Source organism: Antechinus flavipes, chromosome 4 (assembly GCF_016432865.1).
Source record: "Antechinus flavipes isolate AdamAnt ecotype Samford, QLD, Australia chromosome 4, AdamAnt_v2, whole genome shotgun sequence".
Classification (NCBI taxonomy): domain Eukaryota; kingdom Metazoa; phylum Chordata; class Mammalia; order Dasyuromorphia; family Dasyuridae; genus Antechinus; species Antechinus flavipes.
This window is the reverse complement of record NC_067401.1, coordinates 9,235,097-9,260,256: the sequence shown is the minus strand read 5'-3', so window position 1 is coordinate 9,260,256 and position 25,160 is coordinate 9,235,097. Positions and strand designations below refer to the sequence as shown.

The 25,160-nt window shown below is 39.9% G+C and overlaps 1 protein-coding gene across 1 annotated transcript in view; it reads left to right on the top strand.

The window, feature by feature from the left end:
• Window positions 1-25,160, top strand: part of CAB39 (calcium binding protein 39) — a 100,562-nt gene that overhangs the window by 58,518 nt on the left and 16,884 nt on the right. Inside the window, exons 3-4 of the mRNA XM_051999403.1 lie at window positions 12,048-12,212; window positions 19,433-19,551. Coding sequence (XP_051855363.1) covers window positions 12,048-12,212; window positions 19,433-19,551 — 284 coding nt within the window. The remainder of the gene's footprint in view (window positions 1-12,047; window positions 12,213-19,432; window positions 19,552-25,160) is intronic.

Here is a 25,160-nt window from a genome sequence, read left to right as displayed (position 1 = left end):
CCCATCCGGATTAGCATGCCGGGAAGATCAGTTCTTTCCCTAAAAGTGAGAGAGCTCTGGCCCAGGAGCTTCAGTGCATTGGTGGTACTGCTTCCCGCTTGTAGACGAGCGTAAGAGAGGCCGGCCCCAGCATCAGGGTGCTGGAGTTGTCAGTCCTTGCCCCGTTTCCTTACCACTTGCATTGTCTCTGTGAAACAACACACCCACCTCAGCCTTTATGTTCCTTGCCTTGTTGAGTGTCTTTCATGCTATGACTAAGTAAACATCCTTTGTTGACTGTTGAATGGTCTGTCCATAAGTGTTTCATTTCCTCATGATCTCAGGTCTGACATGCAGCGTCAGCCTGAGTCAGGCCTAGCTCACAATAATTTTTTCCTCCATTTTAAGCTTGTGTAGTAATCAAACATTAATCTCAAGTATAAATCTGTTGATAAAGTCTTAATCTCAGGTAACTTTCCTTTTTAATGATCAGTAAAAATCAATTTAAAAAAAAGATGGCAGAAGGATCAATTATTTCAAAGTCATGATTAGCATTATACCTTATGCTTATAATAGTAAGGTATAATAGTATTTTATAAAAATGCTTAAATGATACATTTATACATGGATGAAATTGAAATATTTAAGAGAAATATTTCTGTAGAATTCATGTAAAGAAATGGTGAGTTAAGATTTACGAACACATTGTGCAATGCACTCAGATTTGTAAAGTACTATATTTTCCTCCATCCAGAACTGACTATTAAAAAAATGTCCAGCTAGAGCAGAGTGCAAAGCAGAAGATAATTTTCTTTTTTCTGGATCTTATTCATCTTTGAATGCAGCTTAAGATGGCATTGACTTTTTTGACAGCCATTTCACTTTCGACACGTTAAGCTTGTAGTAAATCAGAATCCCCAGATCTTTACCCAGGTACTCTTGTCTTTCACCTCCTGCACTTGTGGGATTAATCTTTGAACAAAAAATGGAGGATTTAGGCTCTTTCCCATTAAATTTCTTTTCATTAGACTTGGACTTTGCAGGACAAACAACAAAAACAATCAACATTCTCAAATAGGACCATGAAATTGGGGAGGTGGTGCCATGATGCAAATGAATTGGATTTGAGTGAGGGCGGGGACTGTGTGAGGTCACCTGACCCTCTTTCCCCTCCAGAGCCAGCTGGGTCCAGTGGCCAGATAGAGATCTGGAAGGCTGAAGATGGGCGGAGGGTGGGGGTGGGGGGTGTGCAATGGGAGACTTTGGCCTTTTTAAGCTGAAGTCTTCTACTGGGCTCAGTTTGAGGCCACACCCAGTCAGTGATTAAGGCTAAGTAGCAATTCTGCTACAGAATGTCAAGCAGTATTTTTTTTAAAAGGATCCTTATCTGTTTAGCTCTCCCCTGTAGCTTTATGTCATCTACAGATTGGATGGGTCTGCCATCTTTGATTTCATTCATATGTTTCATATAGAAGTATAACATTGCAGACCCCAAAACAAGTCTTTTTGACACTCTAGTAGAGAGTTCCTTCCAAAGTGACATTGTCCTAAGGACTGGTTGCCAGTTTCCTCTAATGTAGATTCAGAGAGCCCTATTCCTTTTAGAAGAGCATGAGAATTTTTTCAAATATTTTGATAAATCTTGACATATATACTCTGTCTTAAGCTTTCTGGTCTGCCAAAAGGAAATGGACCTGACTCATTCTTGACAAAGCAGTGCTGGTATTTAGTGATTAGCAGTTTCCTTTTCTAAATATTCACTAACTAGGAATCCAAGCCAAACTCACTGACCTTTAATTGGCATAATGCATTCTTTTTCTTCTTTGAAAATTCAAAGGTTATTTGACCTTTTTCAGACATTTAGTACCTCTTTTTTTTTTTCTTTTCTGTATCACTGATTCAGTAATAGATTTTCCTTTTTTTTTTTAAAGTACTAGGAGAAATAATTCTTTGATTGCAGGGCCTGCTTGATCATCTTTTGGCTTATCTTGAATTTTAACTCTCTGTTAGCCATTTTTGTTGTATTTTTTCCCCCACTGTTAGAAAAGTACAGAAGTCTTCATTACATGTAAAACCGGTTTTTTACATTTTTTTTAAACTTTTGAGTTCCAGAGTCTTTATCTTTCTCTTTACCCTGATGAGAGTAAACTCTATATGACCTGAGTGAGCCCTGTAAAATTATGTAAAATCACCAAAAAATATCTCCTTTTCTCGACAAACTCAAATGGTCTTGCATCCTCTCCTTTCACCCATCCATAGTTTTTGGTATTTTTCCTGGCAACATATATTCAACAGTTCTTCGTCTGGAGGGGTTTTCTGAATGTACTTGATTGCTAGTACTTTAGAGAGGGAGTCCCTTTCCAGCAGCTGCTGTTTCTTTCAGGGGACAAGAAGGAAGGGCAGGAGAGTCAGTGCCTTAAGCTCAGGTCATGTGCTGAGGCCAAGAATAGATGAACATTTGCCTTCAAAAGCCTGCCTTTAACAGTTTTTCTTTGGACTATATGAATGACTTAGCTACACAAGAGAAGTTAGAATAAATTGGTTCACTGACTCCTTTCTCTTCCCAAATTTTTGGCACAGTTTGGCTCAAAACAGATCAAGGATAATAGGCAAATTGAGTAGTTTTACAAACATGGTAAAATTTACTATGTAAAACCAAGTTAAAAGGGTTTGTGCCAGACAGAATGCATGGTCTAGGAATAACATTCATCTTTCTTTTAAGTTATATAGCATGTCATCTTTTGAAAAATATTTCCATGTACAATATCTTGATTTTCACAAGAACATTGTATGATTAACGGGGCAAATAGTATTGTTCTATGTTACCGATGAAAGGTTAGTGATTCAGTGACTTAGAATCAATCAGTCATTAAACAGTTATTGTTGTTGTTCAGTCATGTCCATGATCCCATGTGAATTTTCTTGACAAAGATACTGGAGTAGTTTGTACTTCCTGCTGCAGATCATTTTATAGGGGAGGAAACTGAGGCAAATTTGTCCAGGGTCATTCAGCTAAGTATCTGAGACCTGCCAAGGCAGTAAGGTGGCCCAGGGGGTAGATACGTCTTCTTGAGTTCCAGGCCAGACCGGATGAGGACTTGAAGAATCAGGGATGAATGAGAGGGTTGAGCGCTGGGTGTAGGCAGAGTTAGCAGCAGGTACAAGATGCCTAAGGCTTTAAGCTGCAAGTCTTTTAATAAGTCAAAAGTGAGATCGTTTTGCTTTTAATTAAGGTCAGGGTGGATTGGACAGATTTCTTTTATTGTGCGCACGTGTGTGTATTGGGGGCACGCGCTTTCAAAATCATGTTTCAGGCATAGGTGTTTTATGTTATGAATAGTTGCTATAGAAGAAATTGTACAAATAATTGGACCTGAATTCTTACGAGCTTTGTGAAGGAAGCCAAAGACTCTAGCCTGTACCATTCTTCTTCCCCCTTATTCTTTTAAAGTAATGGTTTCTTTGTTGCTTAACTGTTGTTTTTAAATGAAAGGACATACCTGATATATTAATTTTTTATAATTTACTCCCTAACATCTGAGTGTTGGAATTTTCAATTTTAGGACACTGATTTTCTATGTTTATTCTTTACTATTATTCATTTTCTTTATTATTGCATTTAAATTTTTTCTTTTTAATTATGAACTTAATTTAATAATAATTAAAAAGTATGAATGTTTTCATACACCAAAAACAGAAAACAAGAATTGTTTGTGAAAAGAGGAATCTCCTTGAGATCTTTTTATTAATGATATATTAAATTTAAGAACATTGTGACAACACCCTTTTGCTTTTGGGTGCCTTTCCCAAGTTCTTTTTGTTTATTCACTCATTTTACCAGAAAATCGGTACATTGACAAAAAAGATAATTTGGGTGGGGAGGAAGGAGAAAGGAAGGAGGCTTTCAGAACATTCATAGATGACTCATGATACTAAACTTGTTTAGCATAATCTTAGGTACCTACAACAAGTTTATTAATAGGAGCTCTGCTCTTTTAGCTCAGAGGACTAAAATACTCAAGTATGAAATAGAAAGCTTAAGCCTTCTAGAGCTGATATATAAAGAGAATTTTCTCTCCTCTATTAATATGAAATATCTATTTTTTTCTTGAAATAAATGTTTTACTCTCATTTAATAAATTTTATCCTTGCTTCAGTAGTTTCTTTTCTCTTTTCCAGTCTAGTCTTACTCACCTAATGACCAGTATTTTGGTAATGAATCAATCTTAGGATAATCCTTCAATAGCAGATAAAAACTTTTGCTGGCATCATATTTAAAGCTTTTCCAGCTTGGTGTTGTGGAATATTTGAGTGCTTTGTTAGCCTAACCCCAAAAAGCCAGTGTTGTCTTCGCCCCACAGCAAAGTCTTTTGGAGAAAACTGTGTCAGTTTCGGCCCCCATGAGCAGAGGGAGTGGTTATGGATCCATTACAGTATCATAATGCATCTTGTCATTGAGATCCTTGCCTCTTAGATGATTTGAAAATCATTGACACAATTATTGGTTGTGGTTAAAGCAGTTAGGAGCGAGGGTGTTACACTGGCTAACTGAAGACAATAGACAGTGTAGCACCTAAGGACATTTAATTTAAACCTGAAAGGACTATTGGCTATACTTTAGTTCCTTCATTTTAGAAACCTAGACTGGATGGACTCATTCCCCTTTTTCCCCTCTTCCTCCTTCTGCCTCTCTCCTCTGCCCCTTAATATAAAATCTTAGAGTGGAACTTGTGTCTTGATGTCCAGCCCAGTTCTTATTAGCATCTTTAATTTAAAATTCTTGCCAGTTCAGTCCAGTTCCTTGTTTCCTTTTCTGGGATCATGAATTTAGTGTCTGAGGACTCTAGAGGCTTCCTGGTCCACTTGTGGTTCAGGAGATGGAGCTGGGATGAAACTCCTGCTCCTGGTTACACCAGCAGAGTCAGAATTCAAACTCAGGTTTCTAATCCAACCAGATGAAGCACTGATCATCATGTAAGCGGTGAGCTTCCATGGGCTAGAGTCCTTTCTTAAGAGTCCTCCCTCTTGTGAACACAGACACAAGACAGGGGTTTTTGGGTGCCATTCCTAAATGGACTGAACCTTTAGTGGGGAGGGATCAGCATTGAAACAGGAGAATCCCTTTGTTCATATGGCCTCACAGAAGCATCACACCCCTTTCTGCTGGGCCATAATGGCGATGCCCTTGCTAAGGCGGATGTCTGGATTATCTCCCTCTCTGTGCCTGGACTTTGGAGTTCCTTGGGGTTTTCAGGCTGTTCTGAGCGGGTGTGGCTCCCTACTACATATAGCTTTGTTTACTTCCTGTTCTCCATCTGCATCCTGAGCCCAAAGAGATTTCTCTGTTACCAGCCATGGCAAGTCTGTGGTGCTGACACAGCTCCCCAAAGTCATTTTGCTGAGAATCAGACTCATCTCCTTTTCTTCTCTGAAATGTCTGCCATCTTCTCCTGGCTGGCTGTACTCAGGCTGGGGAGGACAGAACACTGGATGAGGACAGAAGCCAGGGTTTGAAGCCTGCCCATGTGACTGTAAAACACAGTCCTTTTCCTTTCAAATAAAGGAGCTGGACTAGATGAACTAACTCAAAGGTCGGCTCTAAACATAAGCCCTGTCTAAGGCCTCACACCTTGTCTCAGTGTTTATGATCGCCTTGGGAAGCCAAGAAACCACTCCGGGACTCAAGGTTTTTCTCTTTTAAAATGACACAATTGTACCAGGTGAGCATCTCACCAACTCTGTGGGGCTTGTTACCATACTTGAATATTGGACTCATCTTTTTGTAATCCTCCCTCTCCCCTGCTCTTAGTATCCAGTCACAAAATCTTTTGCCTTTGCAGGAGCACATCTCCCACTGTTTTCTTTTTCTTATTCTTAAGCTGTGACGGTCACTTCCAGGTCTTACACAGCTCAGTCTGGTAGATTATCCTGAAGTCAGATGCTCATATTTAGCATTTAGTGGAAATAAATTTACCTAGCCATAACCTGGAAAGGCTATTCAGTGAGGATACACACACACACACACACACACACACACACACACACACACATACATATAGATATATATTAGATGAGATGGTGATATGATGGTTCTCCTGACCATTGGTGCTTGCTCAATGTGTGGTGGTGAGGTAATTGTAGGCAAGGATTGAAGGACTGGGGAAAAGAGGTTAAAGTCACTGCAGGACAAGGATGAGAGAGGCTGGAGACTCTGAACTCTAGAAACTAGGATCCATCTTTGGCAAGCCACATGGCAGTTTGCCTGCTTCCTTTACTTCTCCCCCTAAAGACCAAGAATTTTGATCCAGACTCTGACTGATCCTGAGGCTGTCTAGAGAGTTAGCCCAGACTTTACAAATATTAAAGGTGAAAATACTGTGTTGTGATTCACATTCAATCCCCATAGTCCTCTGTCTGGATGCAGAAAAGCTCTCTCCATCACAAGGCTGTTGGAACTGGCCTGCCTCACCTCATTGTTGAAAAGAGCCAAATCCATCCCAGTTGATTATCACATAATCTTCTTGTTACCTTGTACCATGATCTCCTGGTTCTGCTTGTTTTGCTCAGCATCAGTTCCTGTAAGTCTCTCCAGGCCTTTCTGAACTCATCCTGCTGATCATTTCTAATAGAACAATAATATTCCATAACATTCATATGCCATAACTTATTTAGCCATTCCCCACCTGATGAGCATCCACTCAGTTTCCAATTCCTTGACAGTACCAAAAGGGCTGCTACAAATATTTTTGCACATGTGGGTTCTTTTCCCTTTTTTCATGATCTTTTTGGGATACAAATCCAGTAGAGACACTACTGGATCAAAGATTATGCATAGTTTGAATGATTGTATTAGTTCATAACTCTACCAAGACTGGACTATGCCCCAGTTTTCCCACATCCCCTCCAATATTTATCATCTTTTCCTTTTGTTTTAGCCAATCTGAGAGGTGTGAAGTGGTACCTTAGAGTTGTCTTAATTTGCATTTCTCTAAATGATAGTGATTTAGAGCAAAGAAAGTTCTTCTCTTAACTTAATCCAGGAACTCAAGATTACCATCAAGCCAGCTAGAGAATTCTGGGCAAAGATGCATTTACCATAGTTATGCAGAAGCAGTTTTATTTTCTCTTATTAAGGCATCTCTCACCAGTAGCACACCTTGGATCCTTCAAGTCCTTCTGGGAGTAAGTTGCTTGAATCCTCTCAAGGAAAAGGAGACCTGCCAGTTGAAGATGATCTGAGATGTTTTCCCATGGTGTACTGAGCTTTCTCATGAGACAGGAACCTTGAGGTTTCGAGATGAAATAAAGAAGGATCAAAGAAAGTTAATCAGAACTATGTTCAAAAGCAGTCCATCCTTATCTGGGAAGCCTTTCTGGAATCTGGATCTGTTGCTTAAAGCCCTTTTCATCCTGGGGCAGCATTGATTCATTTCAGAGGCGGATTCTGCAAGGTGAGACACTCACCCTTGGTAGTATGAGGGCATGATGGTAGAGCCAGGTGAGTGATCTCACTGGCAGAAGTCACTGTTTCCTCTAATGCATTCTCAGTAGAGCTGTGATTTGGTTCAAACTGACTTAGTAGAAGGAATTTTTCCCCTGTACAAATGGAATCCTTGAGTTAATGTTGGTGTCTGTTCTTGTGTTCTTTATTGATTTAACTCAGAACAAATGTCTTTAGGGAGTCAGATTTTAGTTAGAAGGGAAATGATTCTTAATAGCAGTCCAGAAGTACAGTGGGTCACTCCAGAAATGAGTTAATAACAGAGGTTGGTGAGTACTTGGGGTGTGCTGGAGAACAGTAATGGGGCCATTGAACTATTACCTAAGAATCCCTGCTGTCTGCTTTTTGACTTAGAAAACCCCATGCTAACATTATCTGTAGTCTAGTGTATTTTAATCTATTTGTTAGTCATTTCCCACTTCCATTTTAATCTGGCTGTGCTATATCTCCCCTGCTATATAAGGTATTATTGCTGCCCCAGGATGAAATATTGGTATTATTAGGAATCATTGGACTAGATGGTTTGTAGAAATCTCTTCTAGAACTCAGGTTCTGTGGTATGGACTCTGGAGACTAAGAGCTTTATGGAAATGCTCTGCTCTGAAGACAGTTTGGTGGTTAGCATGTAGGGTCACTTTATAAAAAACAGGCCATTTTAAACCATTGTTCATCAGATGAGAAAAGTATTTTTTGAATGAAAAAACAGGCCCGGAAAGACAGTTGTTAGTTCAAATGTCTTCCAAATTCAAGGTTATCAATGAAATCCGTTTTCAGAATTTCTGAAAATCTCCCAGGAGAGGAGAATTAAAATGAAGAAAAGGAAGTACTTTGTTGCCCAGTGACATAGACCTGAAAAAGGACATTATAACTACATGGAGTCAAAGAGATTTTTCTATTGAGTAAAGAAAACCTGGTGATAGAACAAGGGAAGGAGGACACAATGACAGAGGTGCCTTAAGACCTTTGTAAGGACTTGGATTTCATATTGGGAGTGAAAAAGCCCCCTCTTGAAGCTTCCAAGGAGTTCGAAAGGTGTCAGCTTCCAGGCTTGATACCTGTAGGCTTTGCTTGGAAGGAGGAGGGAGCTGGATCCAAGTAGTTGAAGCTGGAGGATGAAGCCATAAGACATGTGGGAAGGAAGATTTGGAAGCAGGTTGTGGAGGACAAAAGGCTAGACTAAGAAGTGGGCCCTTTTCCCTCCAGGCAGTGTAGAGCTCTTCAATGGGGGTGGGGAGGGTGATGCTCAGATTCAACAGGGGACTGGGCAAGGCACTAGAGATCTGAGGGAGAAAGTCGCAGCCCCTGACCATCTCATTGGAAAGTGAAGTCTGAATTGCATTATAACATTGACTTGATCAGGACCAGAAGAGGTCTAGAAAACCGTATGAGGGACAGGAGGAGGAAAAGCTTGCTTTTTTAGTGGAGGGATTTAGCAAGTGCTTAAAGTAAAAAGTAGTCCCACCCTCCCAATTCTCTGCCTTCTCAGCCATCCTTCCCTCCACTGTCAAACTGATTTTCCAAAAGCATATATCCAAAGCAGCTCCTTGCCCTTTGTCCCTCTGTAACTTGTCCCTAACACTTTTGCAGCCTTATTCTACTTCTCTACTAATCCAGCTACAGGGTTCCTTTGTTGCCCTGCCTCCCCTTCTCCATAATCGCTAACACTTATCTATATATGTATCATCTCTCAGATGACAGTCCATCTCTTGCCTTCCTGCTCTTGTACAGGCTGTCTGCCCATATATCTAGTATCTATTTTATACATAGCTATTTTGGGCATAGGGGATCCAGGTGGTACCATAGTGTATAGCGTACCAGGCCTGGAGTCAGGAAGATGATTCTCCCTGAGTTTAGGGCCTCAGACGTTCATTAGCTGTGTGTGACCCTGGACAAATCACTTTACTATGTTTCCCTGACTTTCCTCATCTGTAAAATTAATTAGAGAAGGAAATGGAAAATGATCTAGTATCTCTGCCAAGAAAATTCCAAATGGTGTTATGGAGAGTTAAACACGACTAGAAACAACTCAACAAAATTTGTGCGTGTGTGGTTTCCTCTGTAACCTCTCACATTGCCTTTGTGTACCTGATGCCTAGTGGAGTGCCTGGAATAGGCCATTGTTCAATAAACCATTGTTGCTTACTTGGTCATTGATTGATCTTGAATATAAAGATGGAGGCATATATGAAAAGGCATTTCTTAAGCACCAGGACATAGGTGAAGCCCGACCGTTTCTGCTTTCAATGTGGGGAGACAGCACAGAGCTACTGGATGGACCCTCACCCTATTTATTTATTTATTTTTAAAGTTTTTTATTTTCAAAACATGTGCATAGATAATTTTCAACATTCACCTTTATGAAACCTTGTACTCCAAATAATTTTCTCTCCCTCAGATGACAAGTAATCCAATATATGTTAAGTATATGTAATTCTTCTATACATATTTCCACAATTTTCTTGTTGCACAAGAAAAATCACATCAAAAAGGGAAAAATGAGAAAGAAAACAAAATGCAAGCAAGCAGTAACAAGAGTGAGAATGCTGTGTTGTAGTCCATATTCAGTCCCTACAGTCCTCTCTCTGACTGTAGACGACTCTCTTCATCACAAGATCATTGTAACTGGTCTAAATCATCTCATTGTTGAAGAGAGCCACGTCTATCAGAATTGATCATCATATAATTTTGCTGTTGCTGTGTACAGTGATCTCCTGGTTCTGTTCATTTTACTTGGCGTCACCAGGCCTTTCTGAAATCATCCTGCTGCTTGTTTCTTACAGAATACTATTCCATAACATTCATACACCATCACTTATTCAGCCATTCTCCAACTGACGGGAAGCCACTCGGTTTCCAGTTTCTGGCCACTACAAAGAGGGCTGCCACAAACATTTGTGCACATGTGGGTCCCTTTCCCTCCTTTATGATCTCTTTGGGATACAGGCCCAGTGTTTGTGAGGATGCCACTGAAGCTGCTAACTCGTCAAAGTCAGGAGGCAGGCAATCCACTGACCCAGAAGGGATTGGCAGCCCTAGTAAACAGGGAGAGCATTTGAGGTAGATGTGGAGCAGTGAGAAAGGGACAAATGGACTCTGGCCAATATCTTGAAGGTTGAAACTATGATAAGATCCAGAGCATGGCAGTGATGATAGAGAATGCAAATGAGGAGCAGAAACTTTTGTTTCAAAAAACTAATAACAATAATGACAGTAGCGCACATTGAATATAGCATGTTATGGTTTGCAAAATATTTGTCTTGTGTTATCTTATTTAATCCTCACAACTGTCTGAGGAATTATGCCCATTTTGCAGGTAAGGAAACTAAGGTTCAAAGAGGTTAGAAGACTTGCCTCGGATTACCCAGCTAAGTGTCTAAGGCAAGATTCAAAGTTAGATCTTCCAGACCCAAGCCCAGCCCTCTATTGACCTCAATGCCTATGGAATAAGAATGAACAAATTATTATCATAAGAACTTTACATTCACAAAGTATAAGGGGAACAGAACATGCCCCTCTCATTCTAGGCAGAGAATTACAATTAAATCATTGCTTTGTAGGGAAATCATGGAAATATGACTCCACTTGGTAACATTACAACTTACCCTTTTCTACCTGTCCATGGTTCTGTAATATTCTTGATGGTGGCAGATTGAAAGGAAAGCTGGCATGATATAGATCAAGGAGACTTGGCTTTCATTCAGCATACTTCTGTCCCATCACTGGGAGTTTACAAGAGACACTGTCACTGCAAAACAGCGTTTTCATAATTAGTTTGAAATTTCTCTCCCACCAAATGTTTTATTGAAATAAATGAAGTTAAGAACAAAGCTGATTTTAGTATCTTCTTTCTTTGTCCTTGTCCACTTTGTGGGTATAATGGGTAATATAGACTATCTAGAGGAGAAGAAAGTTAAGGCAGGATGGTGAGCTGTGGGTCTGCTCCGGAAGAGCCAAGCTTGGGTTTGCTAGTGCAGAACAATTTTGCTTTTAGGAAAAATCTAGCGGGGAAACACTAAGTTGTCGGGAAAATTTTTAGATGTGTCTTTTCAAAGAATTGAAGAGCGGGAAGCAAAATACTTATTTGCAGTATCTAAAAGTTCAAGGAAAGTGATATTACTTCAAGTTGGACATTTAAAGATGAACATATTGAATTAGAAAGCCACCAAGGGGATTGCCATGTTCTGCCAGTTTGAAAGCCAGTCCATTAGAGAGGAATGTACCAACCTACTATATCAAGAAGGTGTCCTTTAAAGAAATTTGTTCGGTCATTCAGTGAGTGGATACTTTCTTAGAGGAAGTAACAGTGTTTTGAAGAAAGTGCCCTTTAAACTGCTGGTACTGTATTTTCCTTGTCATTCACTTTTGGTCTGATTCAGATTAGAGGTGATTTAAAGCAGGTTAGCCTCTTTGGGCAAATTAAGCCATGTTAAAAATTCACACTGTGGAGAAAATCTGTTGGTTTGTTTTAATTTTTAATAAAACTTTCTTCTGTTAAAGTAAATATAATGAAAGTTGAGTCGCTTTGGTGCTGGGAATACTTAGTATTTGTTATCTTTTGTTTCATCAGGCTACAGAAGAGGTTTCCAAAAACCTGGTTGCTATGAAGGAAATCTTGTATGGCACCAATGAAAAAGAGCCGCAGACAGAGGCTGTGGCCCAGCTTGCCCAGGAGCTGTACAACAGCGGCCTCCTCAGCACGCTGGTCGCCGACTTACAGCTCATTGATTTTGAGGTAAGAACAGAACACTTCCCTTAGACCTTTCCCAGTCTTCTCACTGGATCCTCACCAGAATGTACCAGAGGAGTAAGGTTAGGGTTTTTTCCCCCCTCCGTATCTTTTTTGAAATAGATGAACTCATACGACCCTTTTTAGCAGCAGAGCCAGGACTGGATGGCTCCTGACCTCTGTTCTCTGTCCATCACCCTCGGGGGCTCAGGAGCTTTTCTTCGTTGTTCTGTGTCCTGAGATAGTGTAGATTCCATTTGCTTAGTAGCCACTCGGGTGTCCGGCGTATTACATGGAATGACGCAGAATCACCTGGTCCCAAGCTTGCCTGCAGGAAGATGGTGGCCTTCATTTTGAAATCTTAAAGAAGAGAAGATAATCCCAGATGGGTTTAGTAAGCTGAGCTAAAAAATAAGGCCACATTCTGGCAAGTAGAAAGGAAGACAGTGTCTCAGGCCAGGGAGGAGTTGGAAGTTTCATGAGAGGAAGACCTTATGTATCTGCTCAGACCTTAGACACCAGGCCTCGCTTCCCCCTTCCCACCCCACCCAGACACTTTGGATGCTGTTGCCCACCCAGCACCTCTATGCTGGAGTCTCTCCTGAATTCTGGTTTTGCATGGCTGCCAAAGCCCGACTGACCTTCTTCCCAGCTTCCCACTCTCTGTTGACAGCCCTTTTGTCCCCTTCCAGACCCCCTGATGTTCCTTCTAGTCCCTTCAGCCGATCAGCTGCCAAGTTCTGTCAGTTCTGCCAGCTCGGCAGCATCTCTTGCATCTGTCCTCTGCTCCGTCTCCCACGGTGCTGATTCAGACCTGCAGCTCCTGCCATCCCCTCCAAACCGGTCTCCCTGCCTTCTTGCTGCCAAATGATCTTTCATACAGTTCTAGAATCATCTTAATAAGTGTCATCTTCAGCTGAAAAACTCTCATGGTCTCTCTAGGTACCTAGTCTAGGTTTAAAATGGTTCTTTAGCCAAGCTTCTGAAAGCCCCAATTCCAAAATGAAGCTCTGGTACACCTTTCTAGCCTTCTCACACAGATTCTCATTCGTCTCACTCTTAGTGTCTTTCTCTCTTTCTCTCTTCTCTCTCTCTCTCTCTCTCTCTCTCTCTCTCTCTCTCTCTCTGTCTCTCTGTCTCTCTGTCTCTCTCTCTCTTTCTCTCTCTTTCTCTCTCTCTCTCTTTCTCTCTATCTCACTGTTTCTGTCTCTCTTTCTGTCTGTCTCCCTCTTTGTATCTCTTTCCATCTCTGTGCCTGTCTCTCTCTCACTGTGTCTATTTTTCTATCTCTCTGTTTCCCTCTCTTTCTGCCTTTTTCTTTCTTCCCCCTCCCCCCCCCTTATTCTCTCCTTTTCTCTCCTTCTCCCCCACCTCCCTTCTCATATCCCTGAGGATAAGCACAGATATTTTTAAAAATCTTTGTCTTAAATGTTTTTGGTGCTTAATAAAAGTTTATGAATTAAATTTCTTTGAATTGAATTAGACACAACAGGCACTTAAATATGTACTGGATGCTTCACTGGGACTACTAATATTGCTCTTAAATATCCTGTCTTTTGGCCCTCTACTCTAGGAATACTTTGCTATGGGCACAATATTATCCATCCATCAGCCTTGATACATGGATGTTAGTGCACATTCTTCATGCGTGTGCCCATCTGAGAAACAAACTTAGTTGCCCTGAACCTTCAAGCATAGGTTGGAGACTTGGGGGAACCCTGTATTCACCTTAGAAAGTAGCCATTCCCTGTGATGTTGAATCCTTCCTGTTTTCTCTGGACCCCCAGCTCCTTGCCGCTGCTCCTCTCCACTGGCCTTGGAGCAGCTTTGCCGTGTCACCCCTGCCTCTTGGTCTGTCCCCTCAAGGACTCCCTCTTCTTCCCCTTCCACTTGAGAGGGACAAAGATACAGGATTGTCATCACTTTCTGAGTCAAGGCTGATGTGCAGCCTGTGCTGTCCATCACATTCGTGTGTGAATCTGTAACAGAGTAAGCAGCCTCCGAGACCCACGGTCACCAGGGCGGAGGCTTACTCCGAGCTCCTGGGAGTCACTATCTATGTGGATATAATAGGGAAAAGGAGTAAAAGTTTTTATATTTTAGTTGTTGAAACTGAATTTGGAACTTAGAAACTTGAAGGGGGTGACAGAGACTATAGTAAACTAGAGTTTTCATTACATATAAAAACAATTTTAACATTAGCTTCTTAAAAATTCTCTTCTACCCTTTCACTTCTGCCCCCCATTGAAAAGGCAAGCAATTTGCTATAGATCATACATGTGTAGTCATGCATGTTGGGGAGAAAAACACAGACCTCCCCCCAGTAAAAACACAAGAAAAGGAAAACTTTTTAAAAGTCTGCTTCAGTCTATACTTAATGGCATTTTTCATCATGAGTTTTTCAGAATTATCTTAAATTGTTACTTTTGTGATTCCTTTATTGTTAACATATTGAAAATAATTGATTAAGTTTTGGAAGTTAGAATTTTGAAACTATTAAGGTAGGATAAAATAAATGATTTAGTTGGATCTGTGATTTTGTCCATGTGTCCACCAACACAGATCACAACCTGTCCATGACTTCTCCCCTGAAATTCTTTTCTGGGTCTTTAATAAATTCTCCCTGGAGGAGGTGCTCCTCCAGAACATTTGACTGACCTTTCTGGCCATTGACTATTTTGGGGCTCTTGATACTGCCTCTGGATAGCTTTCTCTCCATTTGGTTTTTTTTTTTCCTCATTCTCAGTATCTCACATCTACTCCATTCCCATGCTTGTGTTCTTGATGGATGTCATAGCTCTTTACAAATCATTACTTCTCTTATGTGTAGCCTCTCTATACATAATCCACATTCTCTCATTCTCTCTCTGTCTGTCTCTGTCTCTCTTGTCTCTTGGGAGAACCTGAGTTTACTCAGCCTCAGACACTTAATACTTCCTGGCTGTGTGATCCTGGGCAAGTCCCTTAACTCCAATTACCTCAGCAAAAAAGAAAAAAAAAAAGCTAGCTGAACAATCCGCATGACCCTCAGTTGAGTAAGAAGCCAGAGGGTGAGAGTTTGACAGTTCTCTCCATTGTCATTCAGTCAAAATATTTTGTGTAACCTTAACAGACACAGGAAAAACTTGTTTGAAGAGAGCCTTCAAAGCAGTACTTTTATTGCATTGAGTGCATTTTTAAAGTCAGCAAACAGTTGATATAGTAGTATCTAATACTCTCTGCACTTCATTTAATCTCTAGGAAATTGTCCATGAGAGTCTGCCTAATCCTTTCTCATGCTTTCATTGCAGACCATTTCATTGCATGCTTAGGCTGTTCTCATAAAGAAGAAAGACAGAAGCATCAGTGTACTGATGCTTTGGTAAAAGTCTCATTTGTGGTCTTTTCTGTTCTTTTGGAATCTTCTCCTTTGTGATTGCTCATGACAATCAGTCCTGGCTCTTGTGCAGCCTGCGATCTCACTAGCTTTCTTGGTTGCCATAACACACTTTGACTCGCTTAGGGTACAGAGCTCTAAATTCTCAAGATTACTTTCAGAAAATTCTTCTTCCCTCTTTTCTCCCACTAGAATTGATTTTTTTGAGCCCCAGTGGAATTTGATATTTTGGCCCAATGTTCAGTCATAGAATCTCAGAAGGAACCTTGGAAACTATCTGGACCAGGGATTTTGAACCTAAGAATCTGTGTACCTTTTTAAAAAAAAATGTTTTGAAAACTAGATTTCAGTATAGTTGAGGTTCTTCATAATTCTTTGTATTTTACTTTATGCATTTAAAAAACATCTTTCTGAGAATAGGTCTGTAGGCTTCTCCAAACTGCCAAAGGGATCCATGACAAACACATACGTGAAGGCTAAGAATCCTTGATCGCATCCAGTCCATCTTTGGATACCAGTTCCCTCTACACCATCCCTTTAAATCCAGCCTTTACTGGCAGCCCCTGAGTGAAGGAAGAATCCACTCTTGGGGCAGTCCATGACACTGAATAGCTCTACTAGGAATTTTTTTTAAAAATAATAATAGCTTTTATTTTTCAAAATACACACAAAGATATTTTTCAACATTTACCTTGGTAAAACCTTGTGTTCTGTATTTTTCTCCCTCCTTCCCCTCTTCCCGTAGACAGCAAATAATCCAGTGTAGGTTAAACATCTGTAATTCTGATTATATTTCCACATTTATTATGCTGTACAAGAAAAATAAGTTCAAAAGGAAAAAACCAACCAACAGGCCAACAGCAACAAAAAAGGTGAAAATACTATGTTGTGATTCACTTTCAATCCCCATGCTCCTCTCTCTGGATGCAGAAAGCTCTCTCCATCACAAATCTGTTGGAACTGGCCTGAATCACCTCATTGTTGAAAAGAGCCACATCCATCGCAGATAATCATCACATAATCTTGTTGTTTCTGTCTACAAATATTCTCTTGGTTTTCACTTCCCTCAGCATCAGTTCCTGTAAGTCTCTCCAGGCATCTCTGAAATCATCCTGTTGATCGTTTCTTATAGAAGAATAATGTTCTATAACATTCACCCATTTCCCAAATGCAGGGCAAGCACTCAGTTTCTAGTTCCTTATCACTACAAGAGCTGCTACAAACCTCTTTGCAAATGTGGGTTCTTTTCCCTCTTTTATGATCTCTTTGGGATACAGACCTAGTAGAGATATTAGTTGTCCTAGTTTTCCCACATCCCAGGATGTTTTCATTTTATGTCAAACTCTAGTTTTTTTCTTCTGGTTTTGCCCCTAGTTTTGATCTATACGATTTCTCTTTTCCACATTTTACAGTCCTTCAGATATTTGAGGAAATTATTATTCCCACTCTTTCCCCTTCCCTCCCTCGATCCAAATCTCCTCTTTTCCATTTTAAACATCCTGAATTCTTTCCTATTATCCTCATGTAGCAGGATTAACTTCTTATCATCTTGATTGCTTTCTTTTTGGGTGCTCTGTAGCTTTTCAGCATTCTTCCTAAAACATGATCCCTAGAACCTAAAATAATATTCTAGATATGGGGTCTGGCCAAGCTAGACTACAGCTCCTCCTTGGTATCATGCCCTTCTAACTGCCCATACTTTTTTAGCTGCCAAGTCACACCATGGAACTTTCTGACCATTCACTCCCTACATCTTTTGATGAAAAGACTGTCCTTCTGTCATTAAACTCACCTACTCTCCCTCTCAACCCAGTGTCATTACTGACTTTGATAAGCCCTTTGTGCCTTCAAGTTAAGCCTTGTAAGCCTTGAGGTGATGAACATTGCACTGGAGAGCTCTTTCCCATTTGTTTTAAAACTGCCTCTACCTAATTTTGACTTTGTATATTCAGCCAGTTCCATATCCATCAAATTCTATTCTTTTCTTCTTTAAACTTCTCTTTCCCACAGGGATAGCCTAGATATTTTGCCACATGCTTGTTAAATTCTGGTTAGACATGATCTGTAGCATTTCCTTGGTTAGCTACAGTTCTGTCAAAAAAAAGGGAAATTATGTTAGTGTGGCATGATTGATTCTTGATGATTCTTTGTTCTTTGTGATTACTGCTTTTTTTCCCTAGAAATTCACTGAACCATCTCTTTAATAACACAATCTAAAATTTTGCTAATTGCTAAAAAAAAAAAAAAAAATACAGATCCTTAGGCTCTAATTGGAAGACTCCATTTTCATTTCTGAAAATCAGGACATTTGTCTTCTTGATAATTAGTATCTTACTGGTCTCCTAGAATTCTCAGGGATGGCCTGGATCAGGAGTTAAGCTGGAGGACTCAAACTTGTTTTTTAAAAAAAGATTACTTCAGTCTAATTGACTTCCTTTGTAATTCCTAATTATTTTATTTTAAGCATTTCAGAATATTCTGAAAAGATGTGTATAGGCTTTACCAGATTGCCAAAGGGGGTTCCACAACATTAAAAAGTGAAGAACTTAAGACTTTAAGTCACTCAACAATCACATCAATCAGTTCTTTTGGTGCCCTGTGGTGTAATTCATCTCAGTCTCCTCTTCTAGACTCACTGTGGATGTGCAGGGGGCAGCTGATTGCTTTATTACATCCTCCTTACAACGATTTGGTATCAGCCCCACCCCATGAGCCATTTTGTTCTCTCCTTTCTGGAGCCTCTCTCTGTTATGACTTTCATTCTACTCCATCCCAAAAGGCATTTCTGACCACTTTTCACCTTCTAGCATGATGATGAGGAACCAGTCTGAGCTCATTCTCAATAAGTTCTGCATAGATTTTTTTTTTTTTTTTTTTTTTTTTTTTTTTGCTCACCTCATAATCCTTTGTAGCACATATTGCTGGGTGATCATTTTGAATACTGCAGGGCAAGATGAACGAATGTCCCATAAGATTTTTTGTTTTTGCCTGTAGACATGTGATGGGGTCTATGTAATCCACCCAGAACAATCTTATCTGTTTATCCTTCTACTTAGTGATACTTTATATCATCTTCTGATTTCATTGATGAAAGGAATACTCTGTGTGTGTGTGTGTGTGTGTGTGTGTGTGTGTGTGTGTGTGTGTGCGCGCGCGTGTGTATGTATGAGTGTGTGTATGAGTGTGAGTGTCTGTGAGTGAGTGTGTGTTGAGTAATCAAAAAACTAGTATTTTTAGCTTCCTTTGCCCTTTTCATCATTGCTTAAGCAGTTTTTAAATATTTTTTGTTCCTTTGAGTTGTTGGGTATGACAGAATTTTGGGAAAGAGCCTCTCTAGACTCAGGCTGAGCTTTTCTAGCTGAGCTAGAGAAGCTCTTTGCTTCAAGAACCAGGCCAGTGCTGTTCCATTTTGGGGAAGGAAATAAAATGTTTGAAATAAATTAAGAAATAGCTACGAACAGTTTATTTAAAGCCAGTTATGGAATAAACTAGAACTGGGGTTCTACTCTATTATGCTTTATTGTAGTTTTAAAGGGACCCTGAAATCTCAGGGTTGTTGCAGCAGAGTAGAAGATCTCTTGGATCCCACTAAGTCCAGACTTAGTTTTTTGTGGAAAGATGGACCTCATTAAAGGGGAGGTCTTTTCCAAGGTGACAACAGAACACTTGAAGACCATCTCCTTAGTTAGGGAAGGATAGTCACATAGTCTGTTTCAGTGGAAGGCAAAATCACAGATCCTGGAAATGCTAAAGGAGTCATCATTCTCTGCTATAAAGATAGCTACTCTCATGGTTTTTTGTATTACATATTTTAGTTAGGTAAATGCATAATTAATTGTATTTCTAACAGGGCAAAAAAGATGTGGCCCAAATTTTCAACAACATCCTCAGAAGACAAATTGGTACAAGAACTCCTACCGTTGAATATATCTGCACTCAACAGAATATTTTGTTCATGTTATTAAAAGGGTATGTACAATATTACAACTTTTATGTTCTAAATTTAAAAGATTGTCTTAAGCCAAAGAAAGATGGCAGATGTAGTGAAAACATTTCATGGTAGTTTTGTCAGGGCATTTTCCCCGTGGGTCTTAGCAAACGAGCACTGTCAATATATAAAAACACTCTATGATACCAACAGAAACTTAAAGTTGAAACTGGATGACATACATGACTTTTAAAATTCAGAAGTCCTCTATTCTAGAAAAGATACTTGATACTTTGTCTAAGTTGTCTAAGCTTTGAAAAATTGGTGGTAAAATTGATGTTGTTAGGGCAGAGTAATCACTTGTTTTGAAGATAAACTTTCTGGATTGCTTGCATTTTGTAAAGCGATAAAAGTTACCTTACAGGAGTAAGAACTCAGAAATAGTAAAGGAAGTACCCATTTATATATAATGCAGCAACTTTGATTCTTGTTAAGTATGTATGTTCACTAATCCACCTAAAGGTGCCTCTCCCTGGAATTGCCATTGGACCAGCAGACTTTTATATTTGAGTAGCCTAATATTTAAAACAAACAAAAAACAACTGAAACTTTAAAAAAATTCCTCCGTGTTTTTCGTAACTACCCATGCATAACCTACATTGAAATTGCTTGCCTTCTCAATGAGGGGTCTGGGGAGGGAGGAAGGAAAAGAAATTGAAACCCAAAGTTTTAAAAGCAAATGTTAAAAATAATCTTCATATGTAACTGGGGAAAAATAAAATATGAAGTGAAAAAAACTTCCTCCTCCCTCATCACTGAATCTAGCTGCTGATGGCCATGGTTACCTATTAATTCTATATCATATTTATTTATAAACTGTGGATCTGTGACTGTGGTTTGCCTTTGTTTGCTTTTAGCTTTGTGGCGTTTTCTTAAATTAGTGGATATGCTTACACACATGGTACTGGAAAGACTGGTTACCATGATGATCTAGCTTGTCCTATCCCCTCACCTGGCTGGTCACACAGTGTTCATACCCTATCCACAAGCTCACACTGGCTTCTTCCTCTTCAGATCTCAGATACTGGGCTACTCTTGGTGTGATTTACAACTGTTGTGGACTCTTTTACCTTAGAAAAGCAGAATTGAATGCTTAGAGAATTTTCTAAAGAACTCTTTTGCATTAACAGAGCTAAGGTTTCCTTTCTCAGAAACTTTTTGATTGGAAAACAAAGTAACATAAATCAGCTAATAATCAGGTTTGTACTTTTGAGTAGTCAAAGATTTTCTATGAGTAACCTCATTTTAAAAATTGTAGACATCATTTGATGATAAAGTTTTAAATTGTAGGACTTTTTGTTGCTTCCTTTATGTTGGCTGGGTTTTTGTTGCCCTGTATTACACGAATAGTGTTTATATGCAATGGGAAATTTTTCTATCGGTATTGCTTTGCGTTTAGGGATGTTGGGTGTATTTTTGTGCTGGGTGTTTTGAGGTTAGTATATTGCATGCTTTTCCACCAACAGGTTGTTCAGCATAATTGGGTGCTTTTTAGTTATCAGATTAGGACTTCACCTAAGGGGAGGCAGGCAGCCCCCAAGCAAAACTTGCCCAACTTGTTGTACATGACACTTGGTCCTTTAACTCATTTTTGCTTAGTAGAAGAAGACCAGTGTAAGCATTTATTAAATTAGGAAGCATGTGGTAATTGATCTGCGGGGGTCTCTATACAATTCTAAGCACTATGGGAGATTTTTAAAATATGGAAGGCCAGTTCCCTTGCCATCCAGTTAGGAGGTAAGTGCACATGGGGGACAGCTAAATGACCCAGCATGATGGAGTGGCCCGTGTGTGCAGTAGGGATTCAGTGCTTCTCCATTGTAGCTTGGGCTTACTTAAGAAGGGTACAAACCCAGGCAGGTTTTGTTTATTTTGATATCCAAGAAGTAGTGTGTTCAGTTGTGTTCCACTTTGCGGCCCCTTTGGGGGCTTCTTGACAGAGATATTGGAGGGATTGGCCATTTCCTTCTCCAGCTCATTTTACAGATGAGAAAACTGAGGCACACAGGGTTAAGTGACCGGCCCAGAGTTCCACAGCTAGGGAGTGTCCGAGGCTGGATCTGAACTTACAGAAGATGAGTCTTCTTGACTCTAGGCCCAGAACTAGGTAGGTACTCCCTAGGGCAGGGAAAATCCCAAGAAAAGCATGAATAAAGGGAAGAAATAGTAATGTGCTTTTCTAGGATGCCCGGAGGACAAGGAGTTACTAGAGTTGAGTGCTTTAGAGCCTGGAAAAATAAATTAGGCAGAGTCAGGTCTAGCTAGTTGCTGGAAAACCTTGAACACCAAGCTGAGGGATTTGGGCTTAACTGGTCAAGCCATGGAACATTCATTGTGGCTTCTAAAGCATTGTAGTGACATTACAACAAAATTTGAGGGAGTTGAATCTAGTGGTTGTATACAGGAGGAATTTCAGGGCGACATTAAGAGGTAATTGCAGTCACTGGACTGGAGACAGAAAAGTATAAACTAGCTAGTTTTTTGGCAGTGTGACAAGAGAGCAGAAATGAAATCTGTAGACATTCAAAGAAAGAACATCCAGTTAATGGCCAGGGGTAAAGGGAAGGGGTGACTGAGAAAATTCAGAGATGACTCAACAGCAAATTGGCCCCTCCTGTATGCAGATCAGGTGTGAGCAGAGATAGAAAGTGTAGATAGGCCCTGGTACCTGCTTTTGTAGGTAGCAAAAGGATATGACGGACAGATAATGATACATTATACAAAAATAATACATGATAAGGGTATCAGAGAGCTATACATAGTATTTGGAACTTCTGAGAAGATGGTTAAGAAAGAAGTCTGTATCCCCTCTGTCATCTCAGAATGGTAAGAACTTTACCATAACAGAATAGCAGGCTTCCAGGAAGGGATAGATAAGGCCTATGAAGAAAAATACTTCAGATCAGCAGAGCCAGAGAAAGAGAGAGAGAGAGCCACCAAAGTGAGGCTTCAAAAGTTGAATAACATTTTTAAAATTATGGGTAGGAATTGGGACAACAATAAAAAGATACCCAGAAGGATGTCAACCTTCAAAATTTCTAGAAGAGCTTAAAATATGGCTTAGGAATATCTATCTATCTATCAAGAGAGAGAAGGAATTAAAGGAAGAAATGAGAATGGAAATTGAAGTGGAAATAACTTTCCCGCAAATCAAGGACAAATAAGAGAAATAGAACAGTTATGATGCAAATGATAGAGAATTTCTTTAATTAGTAGATTCTCTATACAAGAATGTTAAGGGGGGGGGAACGGAATCAAAAGCTAGCAAGATTGGGCACACCCCTGAATTTCTCTGTTACAGAGACAGCTTTCGGCAAAACAACCAATTCTGGAGATGAAATGCAGTAAAAACTGAGAGCTTTTGGTCTCTTAGAAAAACATGAGGAGATAAGAAGCCTGAAAATAACATTTTTAGGAAGTTATGCAAGAAAATTATCCAAAACCTTGGGAAAATATGTAAAATTCAAATAAGTAAAAAGGTACAATAGAGAGACATAGCTTATTTAAAAATATCAACCAATTCTAGGTTTCAGCTTTAAACAATATATTTTACAATCATGGAGAAACTTTGCATGCCAAGAAATAAATCAGCCAAATTGTATGAGACTATTTGTTACTTATACAAATGAGAGGATTCATTGGTATATTTTGTGAAGGGCCAGAACTCTGAAAATGTGTACTTGAGTCAAGGACAGCAGGATGCTTGTAAGGTAAGCACCTACTCAGTGGGAGATAATGATTCTCTAAACATATACTTAATGTGATATGGTGATGTAATGGCTGCACATGCTCAGTTGCTGTAGTGATGTAGTTGTACTGAAGTATTTAAGGGCTGGGAGAACTGGGAATGGGCCTCTTGGCCATTGACACAGACACAAAGAAAACTCCGGACTTCATCATTGACCATCCATCCTCGTGAGTCTCCTGCCTCCTTCACTCCTCCACTAAGACCAAGGACTCGGGCTGATCCTGAGATCCTCCAAAGAACTAGTCCGGATATAATATTTTCCCCCCAAAACCAAAGAAAATCAGTTTTTACTCTTTAGTGACAGATCATAAATATTGAAGAATGGATTTTCAGTAAAAAGGGAAAGAGTACAAAGCATTCTTGGTGGGGCAAGGAAACATAAAGGGCAGCAGGCATTTCACAAAAATTCATCTAATAGAGGAAACTTATTTGGTGGGGCTGTTGGTTTTTTTCCAAACACACCTTTTGTATTTCTCTTATTTAATTTCTAAAATCCCTCTTCCTCTGCCCTATCATTGGAACAAAAACTTAGAGAAGAAAAGGCATTTCAATTGGACCGGCCAGGCGTGTCTGCATCTGTAGCATCCCGCAGTCCTGTCTCCCTTTTCTGAGGGCCCAGTTTGGTTGTTAGCATTATCCTGTGTCTGATTTCTGTTTAGTTTGAGTGTTTGCCTGATTCATTATGTAGGGAATAGATAGTGAAGAGTTTCATCCTGGAGAAGGAAATGGCAAACTACCCCATTATCTTTGTCAAGAAAACTCCAAAAAAGGTCACAACAAATCAGACACTGCTGAAAAATGACTAAACAATAGCGTTAGCCATAAAAGATACCAGCCTTCAGTAAGAGATTCAATGTAAAGCATTTTGTCCCTAGTATTGGAATACTTTAATTGTACCTGTAATGCTTACAACTACACACTTGGTGCCCACTCATATATGCTTAGATCACTAATAATTAGAAAAATGCAAAATAAACCAATTCTGAGGTTCTGTTTCACACCTATCAGATTGCTAAGGGTGACCAAAAAATGTATGCTAGAGGGGCGAAAGGAAAATATACTCTTTAAAGCAATTATGGAATTGGTTTGGCCATTCTTCTGAAAGCATTCTAGAAGTCCGGCCCTGAAGTCCCTAAATTGTCCACAGCCCTGAATTTGGTGATAACTCTCCTAGATCTATACTCTAAAGAGATCAAAGAATGGAGAGAAAGAATGTATAGAAATCTAGGTGGCCAATTTTTGTTATGGCTAAGAACTTGAAGGGGATGCTCTTCAGCTAGGAGGTGTCTGAACAAACCGTTGGCCTGTTAATGTAATGGTTGCTATTGTGGTAGGAGAAACGATCAATGGGATGGGTTCAGAACAGCTTGGGCAGACTTGTATGAAGTGGTGCTCCATGAAGGGAGCAGAAGATTTTACACAGCATTATCGTGAAGACAAAGAACTTGGAGAGATTGACCAGTGCACTCACCATTGCATTCTGGCTCCGTGAGCCTCCCCTTCGACAGAGGATTCCAAATGAAGATGGGAGCTTGTCCAAAATGGAGATTGGTTTTACTTGATGAGATTTATTTCACAGTGCTTGCACGCGTGTCTGTATGTGTGTGTGCGTGTGTGTGTGTGTGTGTGTGTGTGTGTGTGTGTGTGTGTGTGTGTGGGAGGGAGAGAAAATAAATACTTGTTAATTGCAAAATAAAAGGAAAAAAACCCACCAAAATCTAGCCTTGAATAACCATGTCCTGCACCATCCACCTGGCACATGGTCACCCAAAGGAAGCTTTGTTTGAAGACCTCAGCAGCAGCTGTTGACCCCCCTGGCTCCCACAGTGAAATGGCCCTTTT